Consider the following 20998-nt stretch of genomic DNA (forward strand, 5'->3'; position numbering starts at 1 on the left):
CAACATACCAAGTACCATCACAATCCCTATCTCTCGCATTACATTATTTGCCATTTACCTCTCGTTTTCCTCTCCCCCCAATTCACCTTTGCCGTTTTATTCGCCCTCTCTCTCCCTATCCTCCCTCTCTATTTGCCTCTTTTTACCCGTTCGCTCTTGTTTGCTTGCCGTCATGACTAGTCTCATATCTTCTCCGTTGTCTCCCGAGAGTGAAGTTCTAAATTTTAAACAAAGAGAGGGAGAAAATCTAAAATATGCTTGGTATAGAATTTGCAATGCTCAAAATAGATCTACCAGGAAGCAATCTACCTTAGTTCTTCTCCGCAATTTTTATGTAGGTGTTAATCCTTGGTATAGATATATCCTTGATACCATTACCGGAGGGAATTTCTTGGGTAGCCATACTTTTGATTCTTATAATGCTATGCTAAATTTATTTGGCTCACCACCTCTTTTGGTTAATGGAACCACGTTAACTTTGGAGCATGTTATGCAAAGACTTGAAATTATCGAAAATAAAGTTGCTACTGTTGAATCAATTGAAAATCTAGATAAAAAGATCCACAATCAAATTACTCAATATGGATCTAAGGTAGGAATGACTTTGAAAAATATTAAGGAAAAAGAACCCATAGGTAATGAGAGAATGAACTTAGATTCTACGAGAATTGATAAACTTGAGGGTATCATTACAAATTTGGGAACCGCTTTTTCTTCCGTAAAGAATACTCCAAGTCTTCCTACTAAAATTGCCAAGCTTATGTATGTTCCTAAAAATAAGGGTGAATCATCTAGTAAGGAAACTGCGGATCTTAAATCTATAAGTGTTCATCCCAATCTTTTTGCTATCATTAAGGAACCATTTATTACAAATGAATTTTTTGATCTTGTGCCTAAAAGTTTGATAATTAATAAAAAGAAAGAAATTCCTAAAGATGGTAGATGTCTAATTGAAGAATTGCCTATCAAAGATGGCAATACCTAGATCTATCCTCGCTTTTATGCCTAGCTAGGGGCATTAAACGATAGCGCTTGTTGGGAGGCAACCCAATTTTATTTTTATTCCTTGCCTTTTGATCCTGTTTAGTAATAAATAAATTATTTAGCCTCTTTTTTGGTTGTTTTTTTGTGTTTAATTAGTGTTTGTGCCAAGTAGAACCGTTGGGATGACTTGGGGAAAGTCTTTTTGAACTTGCTGTAAAAAACAGAAACTTTAGCGCTCACGAGAACTGCTGTCATTTTTATTTGAAGAGTGCTATTTAGTTAATTCTTTTTGAATATGATTAATAGATAAATTCCTCACGTCCAGCAATTTATTTTAAAAATTTTGGGGTTCCAGATCTTGCGCTAGCTACAGATTACTACAGACTGTTCTGTTTTTGACATATTCTGTTTTTCATGTGTTGTTTGCTTATTTTGATGAATCTATGGCTAGTAAAATAGTTTATAATCCATAGAGAAGTTGGAATACAGTAGGTTTAACACCAATATAAATAAATAATGAGTTTATTACAGTACCTTGAAGTGGTCTTTTGTTTTCTTTCACTAACGGAGCTCACGAGTTTTCTATTTTGAGTTTTGTGTTGTGAAGTTTTCAAGTTTTGGGTGAATTCTTTTGATGGATCATGGAACAAGGAGTGGCAAGAGCCTAATCTTGGGGATGCCCATGGCACCCCCAAGATAATCCAAGGACACCAAGAAGTCAAAGCGTGGGGATGCCCCGGAAGGCATCCCCTCTTTCGTCCACTTCCATCGGTAATTTACTTGGAACTATATTTTTATTCACCAACATGATATGTGTTTTTCTTGGAGCGTCTTGTATTATTTGTGTCTTTGTGTCTTAGTATGCCACGATCATCCTTGCTGTACACACCTTTTGAGAGAGCCATACATGAATTAAAATTTGATAGAATACTCTATGTGCTTCACTTATATCTTTTGAGTGTAGTAGTTTTGCTCTATGTGCTTCACTTATATCTTTTGCGCGTTATAATTTTGCTCTATGTGCTTCACTTAGATCTTTTAGAGCACGATGGTGGATTCGTTTTAAAGAAACTATTGATCTCTCATGCTTCACTTAAATTATTTAGAGAGTCTCTTAATAGCATGGTAATTTGCTTAATAATAATATGCTTGGTATTCAAGATTTGTGAAACTTTCTTTTGAGTGTGTTGAATACTAAGAAAAGATTGAAGCATGATAATTGTTTTGAGATATGGAGGTGATAATATTAAAGTCATGCTAGTTGAGTAGTTGTGAATTTAAAGAATACTTGTGTTAAGGTTTGTGATTCCCGTAGCATGCACGTATGGTGAACCGTTATGTGATGAAGTCGGAGCATGATTTATTTATTGATTGTCTTCCTTATGAGTGGCGGTCGGGGACGAGCTATGGTCTTTTCCTACCAATCTATCCCCCTAGGAGCATGCGCGTAATACTTTGCTTTGATAACTTCTAGATTTTTGCAATAAGAATATGAGTTCTTTATGACTAATGTTGAGTCCATAGATTATACGCACTCTTACCCTTCCATCTTTGCTATCCTCTCTAATACCGCGCACCTTTCGCCGGTATCATACACCTACCATATACCTTCCTCAAAACAGCCACCATACCCACCTATTATGGCATTTCCATAGCCATTCCGAGATATATTGCCATGCAACTTTCCACCGCTCCGTTCATGACACATTTATCATTGTCATATTGCATATCCCGGTACACCGCCGGATGCATTCACATAGAGTCATATTTTGTTCCAAGTATCGAATTGTAATTGTTGAGTTATAAGAAAAATAAAAGTGTGATGATCATCATTATTAGAGCATTTTCCCAGTGAGGAAAGAATGATGGAGACTATGATTCCCCCATAAGTCGGGATGAGACTCCGGACGAAAAATAAAAAAAAGAAGAGGCCAAAGAAGCCCAAATAAAAAAAAGAGGCCATAAAAAAAGAGAAAAAATGCCCAAATAAAAAAATGATGATGAGAGAAAAAGGGAGAAGGGACAATGTTACTATCCTTTTTCCACACTTGTGCTTCAAAGTAGCACCATGATCTTCATAATAGAGAGTCTTTCATGTTATCACTTTCATATACTAGTGGGAATTTTTCATTATAGAACTTAGCTTGTATATTCCAATGATGGGCTTCCTCAAAAATTGCCCTAGGTCTTCATGAGCAAGCAAGTTGGATGCACACCCACTTAGTTTCTTTTTGAGCTTTCATATACTTATAGCTCTAGTGCATCTGTTGCATGGCAATCCCTACTCACTCACATTGATATCTATTTATGGGCATCTCATAGCCCGTTGATACGCCTAGTTGATGTGAGACCATCTTCTCGTTTTTGTCTTCTCCACAACCACCATTCTATTCCACCTATAGTGCTATATCCATGGCTCACGCTCATGTATTGCGTGAAGATTGAAAAGGTTTTGAAAAAGTTAGAGTATGAAACAATTGCTTGGCTTGTCATCGGGGTTGTGCATGATTTAAATACTTTGTATGGTGAAGATGGAGCATAGCCAGACGATATGATTTTGTAGGGATAACTTTCTTTGGCCATGTTATTTTGAGAAGACATAATTGCTTTATTAGTATGCTTGAAGTATTATTATTTTTTATGTCAATATAAACTTTTGTCTTGAATCTTTCTAATCTGAATATTCATACCACAATTAAGAAGATTTGCATTGAAATTATGCCAAGTAGCACTCCGCATCAAAAGTTCTCTTTTTATCATTTACCTACTCGAGGACGAGCAGGAATTAAGCTTGGGGATGCCTGATACGTCTCCAACGTATCTATAATTTTTTATTGCTCCATGCTATATTATCTACTGTTTTGGACTATATTGGGCTTTATTTTCCACTTTTATATTATTTTTGGGACTAACCTATTAACCGGAGGCCCAACCCAAAATTGCTGTTTTTTGCCTATTTCAGTGTTTCGGATAAACGGAATATCAAACGGAGTTCAAATGGGATAAAATATTTGGGAACGTGATTTTCTCACCGAACGTGATCCAGAAAACTTGGACCCTGCTCCAAGGAACAAAAGATTGCTCCTCCGGCGTACTTATTCCTCCTATATATAAACACGTACCCCCAAACGATCAGAACAGGAGCCAAAAACCTAATTCCACCGCCGCAACTTTCTGTATCCACGAGATCCCATCTTGGGGCCTATTTCGGAGCTCCGCCGAAAGAGGGCCGTCATCACGGAGGGCTTCTACATCATCATAGCCTCTCCGATGAAGTGTGAGTAGTTTACCTCAGACCTTCGGGTCCATACTTAGTAGCTAGATGGCTTTTTCTCTCTCTTTGAATCTCAATACAAAGTTCTCCCCCTCTCTTGTGGAGATCTATTCAATGTAATCTTCTTTTTGCGGTGTGTTTGTTGAGACCGATGAATTGTGGGTTTATGATCAAGTCTATCTATGAATAATATTTGAATCTTCTCTGAATTTTCTTTTATGTATGATTGGTTATCTTTGCAAGTCTCTTCGAATTATCCGTTTGGTTTGGCCAACTAGATTGGTAGTTCTTGCCATGGGAGAAGTGCTTAGCTTTGGGTTCGATCTTGCGGTGTCCTTACCCAGTGACAAAAGGGGCGGCAAGGCACATATTGTATCGTTGCCATCGAGGATAACAAGATGGGGTTTATTTCATATTGCATGAATTTATCTCTCTACATCATGTCATCTTGCTTAAGGTGTTACTTTGTTTTTAACTTAATACTCTAGATGCATGCTGGATAGCGGTCGATGAGTGGAGTAATAGTAGTAGATGCAGAATCGTTTCGATCTACTTGTCACGGACGTGATGCCTATATACATGATCATGCCTAGATATTCTCATAACTATACTCAATTTTGTCAATTGCTCAACAGTAATTTGTTCACCCACCGTAGAATATTTATGCTCTTGAGAGAAGCCACTAGTGAAACCTATGGCCCCCGGGTCTATTCTCATCATATCAATCTCCATCACTTTAATCTTGCTTTGCTTTTTTACTTTTCCTTTACTTTTTACTTTGCATCTTTATACCAAAAATACCAAAAATATTATATCTATCAAATCTCACTCTCGTAAGTGACGGTGAAGGGCTTGACAACCCCTAATCGCGTTGGTTGCGAGTAGCTATCGCTTTGTGCAGGTACGAGGGACTTGAGCGTGGGCTCCTACTGGATTGATACCTTGGTTCTTAAAAACTGAGGGAAATACTTACGCTACTCTGCTGCATCATCCCTTCCTCTTCGGGGAAAACCAACGCAAGCTCAAGACGTAGCAATGTGCGTTGCAACAGAAAAAATTGATGTTTTGTGCAATGTCTCACAACATCGGATTTACTATGAAGAACATGCTGTAACGCAGCATCCTTCTACCAAATGAACATAAAAAAATACATTGCAATTTAGCCATGTTCATATTTTCTTTGCCGGGCATAATCTTCCACTGATTTCATTTAAGTATAATCTTTTTAATGGCATTTAATTATAATCCTTGCTTAATTACCAGGACGTCCTCAGTCGTTTTAGTCGGGAATCAAATCCTTCATTTTCTAATTTAGTAGCCCCAACACGTTGAAGCCTACAGATCCTTCCTTTTAATTATCCTACCATTTTACCTCAAATCCTTCATGTAGAATTTATTAAGATCATAATCTTTCTTTTAGTTATTCCATCGGTTTACGCATAATCATTTCTTTAATTAGCCACATCCGTTTAAATATTCTATTTAAGTCCACAATCCTTCCTTCATTAGCTCATTCGCTTAATTAGCTCGCCCTAAACATGATGACTGCCACTCCTATATTTATAGCGAGTTGACATTAGTAAATGTGAAAGGCGCATAAGTTGCTGGTTGTTACATCGAAGAGACAGGAGGTCTTGTGTTCAATTCCCACAATGTTGATTATTTTAACCCAATTATTTTTCGCGATCTGTATGAAAGCCCATAAAAGGCCCATCAACATACAAAGTACCTGGCCCAGATTGCTTAGCGTGTGTAAACCAAACAAAAAGGACTAAACCAAACCAAGAATACCTATTCCCTTTAACTGTAGGTATAGATATAGATTGGTTCGATGTCCTTTAAAAAAATATGATATATCCAACATAATCGAAGGACACATCTTTCTTTCATCCTCACGCAATCGCGGTGGCTAGGGCACTCTTCCCTCCAAGCGTCATTGTCGAGACATTGGATCCACCTCCCCTCCACATGCTACTCGGGGCGGCCGATGGTGGGGAGGAGGATCACAGTACCTTGGCTCCGACTAGTAGTTTAGGTATGGATTTTTCCTCGCAGGGGTGCGCTTCATCCTCGAGCTGGTCTTCCAGGCTCTGATCATCCTCGAGTTCATCCATCATTTTGGAGTCAATGATGCTTAGATGTATATTTTTGTCCTCTCCTCTAGGTAACAAGGGTAGGTTTCTCGTTATGCGTACGTGGCAGTGAGATTTGGTGTCAGGTGCTTTGAATCGAATCAAGGGTTCAATGTCGACGATCACGGCTCTAGGGCACTAGTCCTTGTGGGAACGTGCACAAAGACTTAGCGACTGTCATCGACATGGCCGGATCGGCTAGGGGGGCGGCTAGATCGGCACGTCGGTGACTTGTTCTGATGGCGGTAGTGGTCCAAGGTCCTTGGTGTATATTTTATTACGCATGGGGGTGCTTTGTACTTATGGTGAAACTTACTTTACAATATATCCGTGTCCTTCTCACGCACCAAAAACAAGTACTCCTTTTGTAAAGAAATATATGAGCGTTTAGATCACTACTTTACTTAACAGAGGGAGTACATCATATTTTCCAAAGGGTTAATTTGATGAAGAAAAACTCTAGCTAGAAATGAAACCTCTAAACTATTCTCTAGGCAGTATTTTATTTTCTTTTTTTGCAGGTGTCTAGGCAGTATTTTTTGGAGCGGGAAATCTCTAAACTATTATCATGTCCGCTTCTTCAAACGAATTAAAATTTCAACGGGGCAATTTTGGAAAGGAAAATGAAAACCGCCACAACACCGATGTCAAACCTTTTATTTAGAGGTCGTTCGGTGAGAAACTAGAAACGCAGGAAAAAAAAAAGGGTGATAGTGGGGCTGGGCTACATCGGGCATGTGGGAGTGCAGCTAGAGGCCCAATACACAGAGACCGGAAGCCCAGTGCCCAGAGAATAAATAATTTTATTGAATGTCCATTTGCTCAAAAAAAAAACTAATCAATATCCACATCTCGGCATCAGGAATACTGTCTACATGAGTATGAAAAATACGGGCATATGGGGTCATTTCCAAAATACCATAGCTCTGTACTTCGGACACTACTGGAACGAAATTAACGGAATGTTCAAAAGGTAGAAAAATCCACAGCTATTGTTCCCCTTGTTTGCTCTTTTTTTTTGGCAGTTCCCGCGCATCCGAAACTTAGTTTAAATGTGGTAATTAAGTATTTTGATCATGAAAACAGAGTTACAATTGGCGTCAAATGTGGAAAAGAAATGGTAAAAGAGGGATACAAATGGTAAAAGAAATGGTAAAACTCCAATTTAGCGCCCCGGTCAATTTTTTGCACTGTTGATTCATCAGGATCCTACTGCTTGACGGAAATACAATTGGTCTCAAGTCTCAACCTGGTCGTTCTGTTAATAGGCCAGAATTGACTGAGAACTGAGGGATAATATTCAGAAATTAAGATGACTGACTGCAGTTGAGCAACATGCTTCAGATTGGCCAAGAACACACGGACAAGTCTCATTTTCAGATGCAAACCAAATGTTTCGGATGCAAAGGCAGGTGACAAAGACTCACAAGATTAGATTCACAGGAGAATTAAGATTGAAAGGATTGCATATCTAGCCATTCCCACAGAAATCACAATACAATGCCGGCCTTCTTCATCGAGATCTGATGAAAGGGCCACTACGCTACAACCTGCAACTCGAGACCAGGCACTACATACAAGATCCAACTAATTAGGCAACACGACACGGTTCCTCGGCGCAGGCTAGGCTATGGGGGCGGCTACTCCTTGGCGGCGACCTTCTTCTTGGGGGACTTGGCGGCCGTCTTCTTCTTGGGCGACTTGGCCTCCTTCTCGGCGGCGGCGGGGGACTTCTTGGGGAGCAGCACGGAGTTGATGTTGGGGATCACGCCGCCGTGGGCGATGGTCACGCCGGCGAGCAGCCTGCCGAGCTCCTGGTCGTTGCGGACGGCGAGGAGAAGGTGGCGCGGGATGATGCGGGTCTTCTTGTTGTCCTTGGCCGCGTTGCCGGCGAGCTCCAGAACCTGAGATTCAAAAACGAAATCTGTCAGTTATCCGTCGAACTCAAGAAGAACAGAGCAGAACTGATGCTCGGGGACAGGAAAGATCTGTGCGTACCTCTGCGGCGAGGTACTCGAGGACGGCGGCGAGGTAGACGGGGGCGCCGGAGCCGACGCGCTGGGCGTAGCGGCCCTTCTTGAGGTAGCGCCCGATGCGGCCGACCGGGAACTGGAGCCCGGCCTTCACGGAGCGGGTCACCGCCTTCTTCCTGTCGCCGCCCTTCCTTCCGGCCATCTTGCTTGCTGCTACTTCTCCGGCGACGAGGACTCTCGAAGTGTGGTGTTTGCGGCGGTTGCGCTGGATCGGGATGCTCTGAGTTTGTGCTTCTGGACGGCGGCGAGGGCGCGGCTTTTATTGGAGGCGGGAGCGTCGCGGGAGGGGGGAGCGATCCGCGTGACGTGCTGCGCCCACCGTTGGATCTGAGGGGAGCGTGGCGGGCAGGGGGGATGATCCGTGGGAGCTCCAGATGGGCCAATCAGAGAGCAGATATTTGCAATACCTGGAATTGTAATTGTGTTCAAAACCAAAATCAGCCTATGCACTGAAATGGGCATGAATTCTTTTTCTTTTGCTATTAGATGGGCTTCAGTTCTGATTCTATTGCTTGGTCGTATATAAAATTGCGATATAATTGGGATTAAGTGGATACCAATACCATTTTTTATTTGGAATAGCTAATTGTTTGTGCATTGCAACACGGGCATGCATATTTTTGTGGTTCACACCAACTATGTTTATCTTCTACCCACTACCTATGTCTCTCCAATCCAATCTTACCACCTATGTTGATGGCTTGTCGGATCAAAATCCTCGTTCCACTGTCACCTACACACTTTGGATTTTAGACACATAATTGTGCAGTTGTGTATACGTGAAGATTCCAAGAAGGAAAAAAAATATGTATAGATCGTCAATATCCATCTAGCCTCTACATGGCAGTAGGATGAAAAAGAAAAGTCGAAGACATAGGAACCTAAGTTGATCTAGTAGAATAAAAGGTGGAGAAAACATGACTTCACGAGTGGAGTTAAAGATATGGTATGAATTATATCAAAAAGAATGTGTGACTTTTGAAGAACACATGATGAATAACTGTATTAAGAAAATCGGTGGTTAAAAACTAATATAATAAATATCCTTGAGTATATTTTATCATTGTTTATGTTCTACAATATTCCTCTTAAATGCGAGCCTTTGCACAGAACACTCGCCTTCTCACAACAACGATGGATCACTAGGGTTTTGCAGCAGTCGTAAGAAGATTTAGTACTATCAAATACTCCCTCCGTCCTAAAATAAGTGTCTCGACTTTGTACTAACTTTAGTACAAAGTTCTACCAACATTGAGACACTTATTTGGGGACGGTGGGAGTAGTATATTGTGATAACCATTGGCATGAGAAGCTAATGTGTCATTGTCATTATCATTGTACTAACATTGGAATGGGGGGTGTTTAGTATTTATTCTTCCTAAAGTAGCAAGTTGTATTGCATTGACTACACAAATTTCTAGCAAAGTAATTCAAGATATTTATAAGATCCCACAAGTGTTTCCCATTTTAGGACAAGCGGTACTATAGAAAGTATTTGCATTGATCCAATGTGTTCCCCTTATCAAGTATGATGAGGCTCCAACACAAGGATTCATGGGTTGAAGATAACCCATGTGATTTTCAGCGGTGAGGATTTTGGAGGGTTCCACAACCTTGAGAGTAACATGTACAATTTTTTTTATACTAACTTGTGTCACCAATCCATAACTATAGACGGAAAACAACTAAGAAATGAAAAAAAATCTATTTAGTGATAAAGCCAACAAGCGCACACGAGATATCCACCATATGATATTGCTCCCAGCAACAGCGCCAGAAAAGAGCTTGATATTCCCCAAGTAAAAGGAATTGCCTTAGCAATTTCCAAAGGTGGATGTGATAAGTATGGAGTGTGGAACTGACAAGGAGCTGAAGGTAGGATTAATATTCTGTCAGGTCCTACATGCCACTGTTACAACCCCACGTACACTAAACCTTCGCTTCACCTAGGAAATGAACTATAACTATGTTCTAGGTATAAAAGGATAGCTTTGCAAGGTAATAGATAACTAGAAAATAAAAGCTGGTGTTGTTTAAGTAAAAGTACAATAAAACAAAGATAGCGAGGGTGAAAAAGTGGTGATAGGATATGGGAAATTGTCCCTAGGCAATTGGCTAAATTACTAGATTGATCGTCCTCATTGCAGTTTGATATGTGGGAGAGGCCTCTGTTAACATACAGTTCGTACCTGGAATCATATGTGCTTATGATTAGAATTACTAGCAAGCATCTGCAAAAACTAACATGTTCATTAAAGTAAACTCAATCATAGCATTAAGGTATGTATTGGTCCCATTCATCCCATATGCACCATGACGAAAACAATAAACTCAACAATACATACATGTGTCTTGAATATATAATCAACATCGTAGAAGATGCATCCATGGTAAAGAAAAGTATAATAAAAAATTGTCAAATCTCGTGAGAATTTTTCACCTATCTCCTAATCCCATAATATGAGCCCATGCAAACTTTTGCATTTTTTCAACCATATTGTCTGATTCCTAATTTTCAAATGAAAATGCCAAAATTGCATTTAAAACCTAAAATTAGCAAATCAAATATGAAAAACCTAAGTTGAAATTATTTCTAATATGTAATTTAATTCATGTAGAAAAAGTGACTCCAACTCGCTTTGTCACACGTCGGATGCAGTGTGCCTCTGTTCTATTGCTTCTGCAGAGTGTGTCAGGAGATCTGGGATGCTGTTGCTCATTGACTTGAACTGAGGTAAGTTAACTTGCTTTTCCTGAATTTCATGGTCAAAACAAAGAAGAACTTAAGGGACACAAGGAAGAAAATGAAAAACTTTGGCAAGATGTACATGCTTGTGTTGATCAGCGCTTTATATTTACATGGAGACGAAATAATAGGATATTTGGTTCAAATAGGATGGATATCTCTAAGCATATTGCTAGGAAAAAAAACACTCTATTGTTCAGATTCATAACTTTCCATAAACAGGTTTTACTTGATCGAAATTGGAGGTTAAGATAGCTTGATTTTTTTTCATTGGGATTAGACTTATGTTTTACTCAGAAAGTCCATCTACCTATCTCTCAAATAAAAGAAAAATGAACCTAACTAGTGTGATGTAAATTTTCTGCCGTATTTGTGCATAGAACTGGTTCACCTGGCCTGTTACCGAGGAAATAGATGACGTTTTTAAGAGATGTCATTCTTTTATATTAAAGAGATGGCGTTTTGGATTAAGAGATGACATTTTTTATTTATTAAGAGATGGCGCTTAAAATTATTAAGAGATGTCATTTTTTATTTTAAAGAGATGAAAACTTTATATTAAGAGATGGCATTTTTTATTTTAAAGAGATGATATTTTTATATTAAGAAATGGTCATTTTTATTATGAAAAGATGTCTTCCCTTAGGTACATGGCATTTTTTCTAATACCATGGCATTTTTTCTTTGTTTTTACAAGAAAGATACATATTTTTTCGTCCACGACATTAAATAAAACAGTAAACTGGGTCCTATGGGCCAATGGGGGTTCTCCCTGGGCGAACAATCGATGGGAGCAGCTCGGCTGACCGACAAATTCAGTGCCTCCCTCCCTGGCGATCGACCGCTAGATATATGCGTCCATTATCTATTACCCCTTCGTCCGAAAAATCTTCTCCCTGATGCTAGATACATTTATTTGAGAGATAAATTTTTTTGAACGGAGGGAGTATTACATAATAGAAAAAAATATATCCATTTATGTAAGCAAGCGGTAAAGAAAAAGATAGTACATTGTATATAGTGAAAAATCCAAAAATGAAATTATTTGCGGAAAAAAAACAAAGAATGAAAGAAAACATATTTCACATAAAATAAATAAATAAATGATGTGGGCCAAAAAGTGGGAAAATTAAAATATAAAGAGAACCAGAAAAACGGATGAGAAATAAAATAATGTGGATACGAACCCATTCACACGCAGGCCCATCAAACTCTGGTCCAATCCACTCAAAAAAAACCCATTCACCCCGACGACACGCAGTAGTATTTGCAGTCCATCGAAAAAAAAAACATCTCTGCCGCCGCCGCCGCCGCCGTCCGCCGTGGCCGCCGCTCCTGCGCCGCGCTCCGCCTCCGCGAGTGCTTCGTTTCCCGTCTCTCTCTTCTCCATCCACCTCTGCCATATTCCCACTTCGCCGACTGCTCTCCGCCGCCTCGTCGCCCCCCCATTTCTCTGAAACGTAGTAGCTTCGCCGTGGAGGAGTACCTGGTTGACACCTGCGGCCTCACCCGTCCCCAAGCCCTCAAGGCTTCTTTGAAGCTCTCCCACCTCAAGTCCCCCGCCAACCCCGACGCCGTCCTCGGCTTCCTCGCCGGCCTCGGCCTCTCCGGCGCCGATGTCGCCGCCGTTGTCGCCAAAGACCCGCAGTTCCTCTGCGCCAGCGTGGACAAAACCCTAGCCCCCGTCGTCACCAGGCTCACCGGCCTCGGTCTCTCGAGTCCTGAGATCGCCCGCCTCGTCTCGCTCGCCCACAGCGGCTTCCGCTGCAGATCCGTAGTCTCCAAGCTGCACTACTACCTGCCCCTCTTGGGCTCCTTCCACAACTTCCTCCGGCTGCTCAAGCACTCATCCCGCCTGTTGTTTTCGAACCCCGACAAGGTTGTCAGGCCCAATGTTGCGTTTCTGAGGGAGTGCGGGCTAGGTGATTGTGATATTGCCAAGCTGTGTATACGTGTGCCGAGGTTGCTCACCACTAACCCATAGCACGTCGGGGTGATGGTCGCATCTGCTGAAAGATTAGGCGTGCCCCGCGGCTCTGGGATGCTCAGGCAAGCGCTGCAGGCTGTCGCGTTACTCAGCGAGGAGAAGATCGCCGCCAGATTGGAGTACTTGAAGAATACATTTAGCTGGTCTGATGGCGAAGTGAGAATTGCTGTGCGCAAGCATCCTAGCGTGCTGAAAAATTCAAAGGAATCTCTGAAGAGCAGGTCCAAGTTCCTGTTATCTGAGATGGGGTTGGAACCGGTGTACATCGCTCATCGGCCGATAATTCTCAGTCTTAGCCTGGAGGGCCGGGTCAGGCCCCGGTACTGTGTTCTCAAGTTCCTCAAGGAAAATGGATTGGTAGATCGCGAGCTGAGCTTCCATACTGCAGTCAATAGGCCTGAGAAGTATTTCATGGAGAAGTACATATGCCCTTACAAGAAAGCCGCACCACACCTCGCTGAGGACTATGCAACCGCTTGCAAAGGGGAGATACCAACTAATTTCTTGTTTAGATGAACCAAAAATGGGCCAAGGAAATTGGTTACTGCGTATGGCACAACATAGTTTTCACCCTGCATGTAAGCTGTTAGGCGTTCTTTGCCTAAGATCAGTTGGTTTTCTGTAGTATGCCTGTTACATGCCAGTTAGTCATTGCTAAATGCTAACTCCCTATGAAACTGATAATTTGATTCCTGAACATTGGCCAACCAAGCTGTCTTTCCACCAAGAAGAGCATGTAGCCTCGAACTCTGCTTGCTCCTTTTATTTCATTTCTGAGAATTACTCCTCTTTTTACCTGCTGACTTTATTCTTTTGTTAGTAAGAAATCCATGTATTTTAATGCGACTTAGATATGCTTCTTCTGGTCATTGGTTGATTTAGTTAGTGAAATACTGCACTGGCTTCTCTTTCTCTCATTGCTTCATGTCATTAGTTAAATTCACACCTTGAAGTTAGCTGTTCATAGCTGCAGAATTGCCAGAGTTTCAAACTACTGGAAACAATATCATGTGGAAATTTTATATTGTCATGGTTATGTTTTGCCTCTGTTTTATGTGTTTCTGTTTTCTGCTTGCCATCTTGTTACAGATTCTTTGTTAGTGCTCCTTTGTATGTTGAGATGCCCAGGACTTCTCATCCTTTTGGCTGCACATGCTTTTTGGGTTTTATTTTGGTATAGAGAGTGCTCCAGATCATGACCCTCTGTCTCGTTACTATGAGGTGATCCGTTTTGAAACCAGTACCTTCCATCTGGTATAGTCAACATTTTGTTGTTTGACAACAATTTATGTTTATATAGTTTTAGATGCCAGCTTCAGTGATTTAACAAGCATCCACGTCATGCTATGCGAGAGTGGTTCTTCTACACCCACTCTCGGTGCACCCACGCAAGAAAACATATCAAAATATTTCGAAAAAATCTGAAACTTCGTGGAAATGATCATCAACAAATGTAATGGGGCTTGCAAAATTTGATGGTCAAATAACATTCGAGGAGCTCTCTACAAAAAAGACAAAATCTCTGAAAGTTAGTCAAAATGTACGTGCACTGTTTGAGCAGATTTTGCAATTTTGTCTTTTTTGTAGAGCGCTTCTCGAATATTATTTGACCACCAAACTTTGCAAGCCCTCATAACATTTATTGATGATCATTTTCACAAAGTTTCATATTTTTTCTAAATGTTTTGATATGTTTTCTTGCGTAGGTGCATCGTGGGTGCACCGAAAGTGGGTGCAGCCACTACTTTCAATGCCAAAAAGGAGTATCCATATCTAGTACTATCTGATATATAAATGCACTTTTTTATACTGTTCATAAAACAGGATACTTGTGATTTGGTGTTATCAGCATGTTCCTTATAGTTAGTCTGCTTTAGCATCTTCCTTGTATTTACTTCTGCTTTAGTTTTATTCTACCGCAGCTGAAATCGTATATTCAGTTCCTTGTATTTACTTAATGTTTTGCCAAAGACTGACTACAAAATCCAACCACAATATGTTGTTGCATGAAATAAAAAGTGCATGATAGTATAAAGTAGTTCTGTAAGAAAAATATAATGAGCAAGTGCAGGTCTTAGCAAAAGCAGAGCCCAGGCGATCAAACCAAAGGAGGAAGGAGGATGGAAATCATAGCAACCACCAAGAAAAATACCTCTCGGTTTTCATGGCCTGCCTACCTTGAAATTGTTGTTGGCACATGTTTGATTTTAGTGCTTCGCTAAGGCACTTGCTGAACTTGCAGATGAGATGCAAGGGTTGAGGCAATGTGAGGTAGTAGTCTATGCTTACTGTACTGCCTGGTAAAATGTAGCAATACTCCATTTTGTGTTAGATGCTAAGTTTTACTCCATTTTTATGAGCAGTGTCAAAGAAAAAGAGATACTTCCTCCGTAAAGAAATATAAGAGCGTTTAGATTTCTAAAATAGTGATCTAAACACTTTTATATTTCTTTACGGAGGGAGTACATTGTTTGTAGTAAAAATTCTAAAATGAAAATATAAAAAATGCAATAAAATACTTCCTTCGTCCCAAAATAAATGTCTTGAGCTTAGTACAAATTTGTACTAGAGTTAGTACAAAGTTGAGACACTTATTTTGGGACGGAGGGAGTATATGACAGAAAATAATTAAATAAAAATGGGGAGGCGACAACCCTCAAAAAAAAAATGTGGAGGCGACATAGGTAAAGTGAATAAAAATAAAACCATGGAAAGGAGAGAAAATGGATTTATTTTAGAACAAGGGAAGAAGAATGGATGAGAAAAATGAACCCCTACCCGCAAAAGAAAAAAAGAGCCCCACGCACACAGAGAAAAAGAAGCTGGGCCCATTCTGACTTAACCACGACCACGACACGCAGAGGCAGAGCTGCCATTGCAATCCATCGGAGATATCTCCGCCGCCGCCGTCCCCACCGCCGCTTCTGCGCCATGCTCCGGCTCCAAGGCTGCGTCGTTTCCCGTCTCCTCTCTTCTCCATCCACCTCTGCAATCTTCCCACTCCGCCGTCTCCTCTCCGCCACCGCGTCGGCCCCCATTCCCCCAAATCCCAGTGGCTTCGCCGTCGAGGAGTACCTCGTCGCCACCTGCGGCCTCACCCAGGCCCAAGCCATCAAGGCCTCCCCGAAGCTCGCGCACCTCAAGTCGCCCGCCAACCCCGACGCCGTGCTCGCCTTCCTCTCCGGCCTCGGCCTCTCCGGCGCCGACGCCGCCGCCGCCGTCGCCAAAGACCCGCGGCTACTCTGCGCCAAAGTGGACCGAACACTGGCCCCTAAGGCCGTCGGGCTCGCCGGCATAGGCCTCTCGCGTCCTGAGATCGCCCGCCTCGTCTCCCTCGGCCCCGAGTGCTTCCGCTCCAGACACATCGTCTCCAAGCTGCAGTACTACCATCCCCTCTTCGGCTCCTTCCACAACTTCCTCCGGGCGTACGAGCGCTCCTCCTATCTTCTCTCGCGGGACCTCGATAAGATGATCAAGCCCAATGTCGCGTTCCTGCACGAGTGCGGGCTAGCTGCTTGTGATATTGTCGAGCTGGTCATGTACAGGCGGGGGATCCTGACCACCAACCCGGGGCGCCTCCGGGCGATGGTGGCATGCGCCGAAGGTATAGGCGTTCCCCGTGGCTCTGGGATGTTCAGACAAGCGCTGTATGCTGTCGCATTCCAAAGCGAGGAGAAGATTGCCGCCAAAGTGGACTACTTGAAGACCACGCTCAGGTGGTCTGCTGCTGAGGTGGGCATTGCTGTGTCTAAGGCTCCGATGCTGCTGAGGAGGTCAAAGGACACGCTGCGGAGCAAGTCCGAGTTCCTGGTGTCTGAGGTGGGGTTGGAACCAACGCTCATTGCTCATCGCCCGATAGTGCTCACTTACAGCCTGGAGGGCCGGCTCAGGCCCCGGCACTACCTTCTAAAGTTTGTCAAGGCAAATGGGTTGCTAGATCGTGATCACAGCTACATCTGCGCGGTCGGTTTGACGGAGAATGTTTTCGTGAAGAAGTTTGTGCGCCCTCACATTGAAGCTGCGCCGCACCTTGCTGAAGACTATGCGGCTGCTTGCCGAGGAGAAGTACCCACTAGGTTCATGTTTGATTGAACCAGGATCCTGCTGTTAAAATGTGTAACTGTGTATGGCACAGCAAAGTTTACATTCTATGCTGTAAACTGGTTAGTCCCCTTACCTAATTGTTCGATATCATGAAATAAGCAACATGCTTTTTGTCAAACCATATTCTAAATTTGCAATTTGCAAACTGGATTTTTGTTTCTCATGCTCCGTCTTTTCAATTTTCATCAGGACTTAGGGCCATAAATAGTACAAGGTGCAATCTCTATTTTATCAATAATTTCCTTTACCACACCCGCGTCCGTATGGCATGAGTTCTTATGGTTTCAGAACACTCTGTCTGGGCTTAACTAATTCTGTTGAAAAATCACTTCCTTATTATCCTAAAATACATTGGTGATTACTGAAGTTCCAGAGAAACATTCCTTTTATTGTTTCCGGATGATGTGGCAAAGCCGTTCATGGGGTTCAAGGCAAACATGGAACATATGTGGTGCCTTATGTAAGCTAAGCTGGGCGTAATTATTCTCTAGGTATTCCATTACACTTTCTTAATATGATATTGATACAGCCATGATGACTCCTCTGTTCCCTTTGTCGGTTTCGCATACATTAGTTGCCCACTAGCTTCTTAGCAGCAGTTTAGCTTTGTTTGCAGTTATATATGCCTGTGAGCTGCAGCAACCGTCGTGTCCCACAAATTGTTTCTATGCAATGCTAATTCCTTTATCGCTCAATATTTGGGGTACTCAACTTTTTATTTCAGACCTACATTCAGTCAGTCATCCATTAGCAGTTTAGTACTGTGAAGCACCTAGATTGTTTGTCGACATCTCATTTACTTACAGAAGATGGAAACTATCCATGTGCCTCCACATACTTTGTCTTGCATAATCTTGTTGGCTTCTATAAATGGTTTCTTGAATGAAACACTGGCGCACCAATGCCTGACTAATTGTATTGGTTTCTGCTCAAGTGCCATAATGCAATCTTCTGTCTTGGTTCAGTGAAACAGGGTTAGGTTTGCCCCTACAAAAAAAAGGAAAAATCAGTGGAAAAGTAGAATGCACATCGCAGTAGGAAGCCTGCCGCTGAAGAATATTGCACTTCATATATCTATATAGGCGAGGATATGAATAATCAGCCTTCTCTTTGAATTTGTGGCAGCCAGATACTATCCAGGGACATCTGTATCTGCTGCAGAGTCATGTTCAGGGTTCTGTTGCAAACATTCATATATGGATGGATATGAGAAGCTGACTATATTCTGTTTGGTGTCCCTATTCTTTAGTGGCATAGCTTAAAAGTTATCTGCCTTAACTCAAGAGAAAGTTGTTCGATATCATGAAATAAGTCATATGCCTTTTGTCAAAGCATATTTTAAATTTGCAAGCTAGATTTTTGTTCTGCTGTTTTCTCATGCTTTGGCTTGTAAAACTTAATTGTGACTTAGGGCCATAGTAAGGGGCAATCTCAGCCATTTTTTCATATGCTTCAGCTTAGACTCTTCAGAGCCAGAGCCAGAGCCAGAGCTATTTTATCAATATTTCCTTTACCACACCAGCATATGTATGACATGAGTTCTTATGTTTTCAGAGCGTCGGGGCTGAGCTTAAATAATTCTGTTGCAAAATCACTTTCTTATCACTTTCTTTTCTTAAAATAGATCAGTGATCACTTTCTTCTCTTTTGTGCCTTCATGGGATTCTTGGGAAACATGCTTCATATGTTGCGCCTTCTGTAAGCTAAGCTAGGATATTGAACTAATTTTGCATTAGGTATTCCTTTATATTTTCTTTATATGACGTTGATCTAGCCATGATGGCTTCTCTGTAGTGTTTGGTTTTCTTAGAACAAAATTCCTTGTGCTAACAATATAGTAGACGGGTGTGTGAGGTTCCTTCATCGGTTTCACAAACAGTACTTGCCCAGTAGCTTCTCATCAGCGGCTTAGCTTTATTTGCGAATATATGCTCGCAGGCTGCAACAACCATCATGCCCCGCAAAATTGTTTCTATGCAATGCTAATTTTGTTTTTGTTGCTCAGTTTGAGAGTACTCGTCTGATGACATTTTTTGTGCATCGACTTTTGAGTTTCTGTTGTGAGAACTAGGGTTTTATTTGGGGATATTGTTGCACACTTAAATATCCATTCTGTCTCGCATTTGCGATATGGAGAAAAACCTTTGGAGAGCTGCACATGAACAGCTGTTGGCCTTATAGGGTGTGTACTAAGACGGGTCCTCCCCGAGCATCTGGAGGGAGTACTTTGAAAAATGAAGACAAAGTCGGAAACTGTGTCAGGCAGTCAGTTAACTAATCCATTGAGGTTAACTTGAATCTCTATGTAAATAGAATATGTGGTGCAATGATAAAAACACGATCAGCGAAAATAATCGTGGCAAATTTTGATAATTTTGCTAGATTGTGGGCTTTATAGTTAAAATTATGCAGCTCATGAATGAAGGTGCAGGTTGTAAAGGACTTGTATCACCATTCAATCTCGCTGACCATGTCACTATATAATTCCTCGGGTTCCATTCTTGATATCATCAACCACCATTCTGCCCAATGGCGGAGCTGGGTGCATATCTGGTGATACGGCCTAGCATATGCTCCCCTGCTCCAGAACAGTCCGGTGCGTTGGATCTGGACTCTAGGGACAAGATGGAGCATGCTGACCTCCTTCTGAAAAATATACAAAAAAGACCCTAGGTTATGCTGCAATTCAGGGACTGGTGCACATCTATTCAGGGACCCTAGGTTCTGCTGATCTCAGACATTTTCTTCTGCTTATACTTAACGAGCAGCTCATTCTGGAAAAGGATTAGCATGGCTGATCTCTTCTTTGCATTACAGTGAATAAATCTGTTGCAGAAACAAATTCTGTACATGTAGTTGCAATGCCCTCCTAATAATCTGGTGCAAGTTTGCTTAATCTGCCCCTTTTGATTTACACTTGATGTTGGCAGCGACCTAGCAAGACGCTCAGTTCAGTACAAAATCTATGTTCGATTGAGTAGTACAAAATCTATGTTCGACCTGGCAAGATACGAATGTACAAAGGGGGTGTATGTAAAAGGATTAGTGAATTGATCCTGCCCCTCCCATGGAGATCCAACGCACGAGGAGATCTTGTAGCAGCGAACCGTAGCACTGGATATTTTCCCTGGCGGAGCTATGTGTTGTGCTGGGGGGCTGTCCCCCCCCCCCCCCCCCCCACCCCACCCCACCCCCCAGCTTTGAACCAGATTGTGAAGGGAAAAAATTAGGATGACTTACATAAAAACTTTTTTAGCTTTTGGCCCCTCCAAACTCAAGATGGGAACGGGTCGGGTCCATAAGTGATGCAGAGTTTGATCTGTCCATGAGTGATGCATGGTTTGATCTCCATGCGCGAGGCCAAACTCCGCGTGCACTGTCAGTATAAATACTCCGTGCACGGTTTCAGTGCAGCACACGGCAAACTCTTGAGTCCAAGACTTGCGAAGTAAGGAGTAGCACGATTGAGAGAAAGATGCAAGGCGGCGAGGAAGCGAATCATGTGCTCGAGCTAGCGCACAGGTTTATGGGAGTCCTATATCTACTAGGATTCAAATATACTCTTTGAAATATTTTTCATACCCCAAATCAAGTACTTGCACTACAGGAATCAGGTAGTTTGCCGACTGGCGAGTACAGACGGCAAAGAGTTTGCCGTCAGCCGGCTGACGGCAAACATAGACGGCAAAGAGGATGGCGGCAAAGGCTGCTTTTGCCGTCAGAAATTCATTGCACTGA

At 41.9% G+C, this 20998-nt stretch overlaps 2 protein-coding genes and 1 pseudogene across 2 annotated transcripts; 2 read left to right on the plus strand and 1 right to left on the minus strand.

Annotated features, from left to right (window-relative positions):
* Positions 1–7838: 7838 nt before the first annotated feature.
* On the minus strand, positions 7839–8663 carry LOC125516266 (histone H2A.1-like). Its single transcript, XM_048681745.2, has 2 exons — positions 8389–8663; positions 7839–8294 (listed from the first exon to the last, which is right to left on the minus strand). The coding sequence occupies exons 1-2, from the start codon at positions 8563–8565 to the stop codon at positions 8031–8033; spliced, it is 441 nt and encodes a 146-aa protein (XP_048537702.1). The 5' UTR covers positions 8566–8663; the 3' UTR covers positions 7839–8030.
* A 3138-nt stretch (positions 8664–11801) lies between these two features.
* LOC125516265 (transcription termination factor MTERF8, chloroplastic-like) lies at positions 11802–14612 on the plus strand (annotated as a pseudogene).
* A 1353-nt stretch (positions 14613–15965) lies between these two features.
* On the plus strand, positions 15966–18161 carry LOC125516661 (uncharacterized). Its single transcript, XM_048682017.2, has one exon. The coding sequence runs from the start codon at positions 16088–16090 to the stop codon at positions 17246–17248; it is 1161 nt and encodes a 386-aa protein (XP_048537974.2). The 5' UTR covers positions 15966–16087; the 3' UTR covers positions 17249–18161.
* Positions 18162–20998: the final 2837 nt, after the last annotated feature.

This window comes from Triticum urartu, chromosome 6A, assembly GCF_056163025.1.
Source record: "Triticum urartu cultivar PI428250 chromosome 6A, HENAU_Tu73, whole genome shotgun sequence".
Lineage (NCBI taxonomy): Eukaryota > Viridiplantae > Streptophyta > Magnoliopsida > Poales > Poaceae > Triticum > Triticum urartu.